The sequence below is a fragment of the Penaeus japonicus genome, unplaced genomic scaffold (genome assembly GCF_977035675.1).
Source record: "Penaeus japonicus unplaced genomic scaffold, GWHDUDI00000001_assembly GWHDUDI00000019, whole genome shotgun sequence".
NCBI lineage: Eukaryota > Metazoa > Arthropoda > Malacostraca > Decapoda > Penaeidae > Penaeus > Penaeus japonicus.
This window is the reverse complement of record NW_028234421.1, coordinates 13,412,586-13,414,576: the sequence shown is the minus strand read 5'-3', so window position 1 is coordinate 13,414,576 and position 1,991 is coordinate 13,412,586. Positions and strand designations below refer to the sequence as shown.

Here is a 1,991-nt window from a genome sequence, read left to right as displayed (position 1 = left end):
GAGTACCTTATAATATATTTTGTCTTCAAAATTATAGGTCAAAATATATATCTGGGGGCAAAAATTCAAATTGAATTAATTACTTTTGCTCAAATTTTCTTATTCAAAACTCAGATAATAATTATTAACAAGTGTAAATTATACTCATCAGTAAAGGTACAGGTATACATAGTATATGTATTATAGGAACTGGACTACAGTTGACAATTCTTCACAATAACAATTATTAAAAACATATAATACTGTACTCCAACTGAGACTAGAAATAAATATCTTTAGATTTAGAAAATTTCATCACAATAATACAATAGTCATACACTATACAATCCACACCATTTACATTTCAGTTCCTAGGAAAAGGATATGTGTTATACATATATAATTCGATTTATCTGATATCAAATTAAATGCAACACTTAATTTCTAGTGGTTTTCCAGTCTATTTCTTAAAAGTAAACAATTATCATTTGATGTAAGAATCTGTCCACAGTTCTTAGGCGTCGGTGAGTGCTGCCACTCCAGGCAGAGTCTTTCCTGAAATTGGATAAAGTTAAACATGTTAGCATATCAACAAAATTTTAAAAATTATGATACAACTAACCCTAGAAATATCTGCCACGTTTACCCAAATATGAGCACACATGACTGCATAATGAGCTATTATGGAGTAAATTCAGTACATTTCTATTCCAACCCTATTCAGCTTTATTCCTCACTGCAAAGGATATACTAACCTTCCAGGAGCTCCAAGGAGGCGCCACCACCAGTAGACACATGGGAAACTTTGTCCTCGGTGCCCCACTTCGCACAGCAAGTTGCCGTGTCACCACCACCAATGATGGTTGTGGTGCCTGACTTGGTCACATCTACCACCATATCCATGACAGCCTTGGTGCCACTGGCAAATTTCTCAAATTCAAACACACCGCAGGGTCTGCAAATAACATACGTAATGAAAAAGGCAGTCAAACATTTCTTCCCTTTCTACTTGCTAGAATTAGGTACAGTAATTATATTCAAAATACAATTCCTTTGAATCCAATTAAAACCAACCACAGGAGAAAAAAAGTGACCTTTTAAAAAAATTACGGTAATTTCTTTCTCATTGACAAATAAATGGAGAAGGATAAAGGCAACTCAAATGAATACATATCTAATAATCAAAAGCCAAAATCAGATTTCAGCGAAGCTAATCACTCTTAGAAAAGGCAAATAAAAACAAACCATAAAGAAAATTTAAACACAACACAAAGGAACGAAGACTTTGATGTTTACTTTTAGGCAAATCCGGTGAATGGGACTTGATTTACTGATGATCCAATTACAACTTATTTCCATTCATAAACTAGACAATTCACCAAATATTTTCTCTTGGATTCATTTGCAATATTTTTTTCATAAATGTTTCAATCAAGAAATTCTTTTTTAATACCAAAATACCCTAATATGAGAAGAGAAGAGAAGAGGAAAGAAGAGAAAAGGAGAGAAGAGAGAAGAGGAGAGCAGAGGAGAGCAAAGGAGAAAAGGGGGAGGAGAGAGAAAAGGGGAAATGAGAGGATAGGAGGATAGGAGTATAGGAGTATGGGAGGGGAGGGGAGGGGTGGGGAGGGGTGGGGAGGGGAGGGGAGGGGAGGGGAGAGGAGAAAAGGGGGAGGAGAGAGGAGAGGAGAGGAGAGCAGAGGAGAAAAGGGGGAGGAGAGCAGAGGAGAAAAGGGGGAGGAGAGCAGAGGAGAAAAGGGGGAGGAGAGGAGAGGAGAAAAGGGGGAGGAGAGGAGAGGAGAGGAGAGGAGAGGAGAGGAGAGGAGAGGAGAGGAGAGGAGAGGAGAGGAGAGGAGAGGAGAGGAGAGGAGAGGAGAGGAGAGGTGTGCGGAGAGGAGCGGGTAGAGGAGAGGAAGGAGAGGAGAGGAGTGGAGAGGAGAGGAGAGGAGAGGAGAGGAGCGAAAGGGAGAGGAGAGGAGAGGAGAGGAGAGGAGAGGAGAGGAGAGGAGAGG

The 1,991-nt window shown here is 39.7% G+C and overlaps 1 protein-coding gene across 1 annotated transcript in view; it reads right to left on the bottom strand.

Moving 5' to 3' along the window:
- The window catches only part of Pgk (phosphoglycerate kinase), a 10,323-nt gene continuing 8,332 nt past the window's right edge, over positions 1-1,991 (bottom strand). The window contains exons 8-9 of the mRNA XM_043018901.2: positions 735-934; positions 1-534 (exon numbers count right to left, since the gene is read on the bottom strand). Coding sequence (XP_042874835.1) covers positions 494-534; positions 735-934 — 241 coding nt within the window. The 3' untranslated portion in view covers positions 1-493. The remainder of the gene's footprint in view (positions 535-734; positions 935-1,991) is intronic.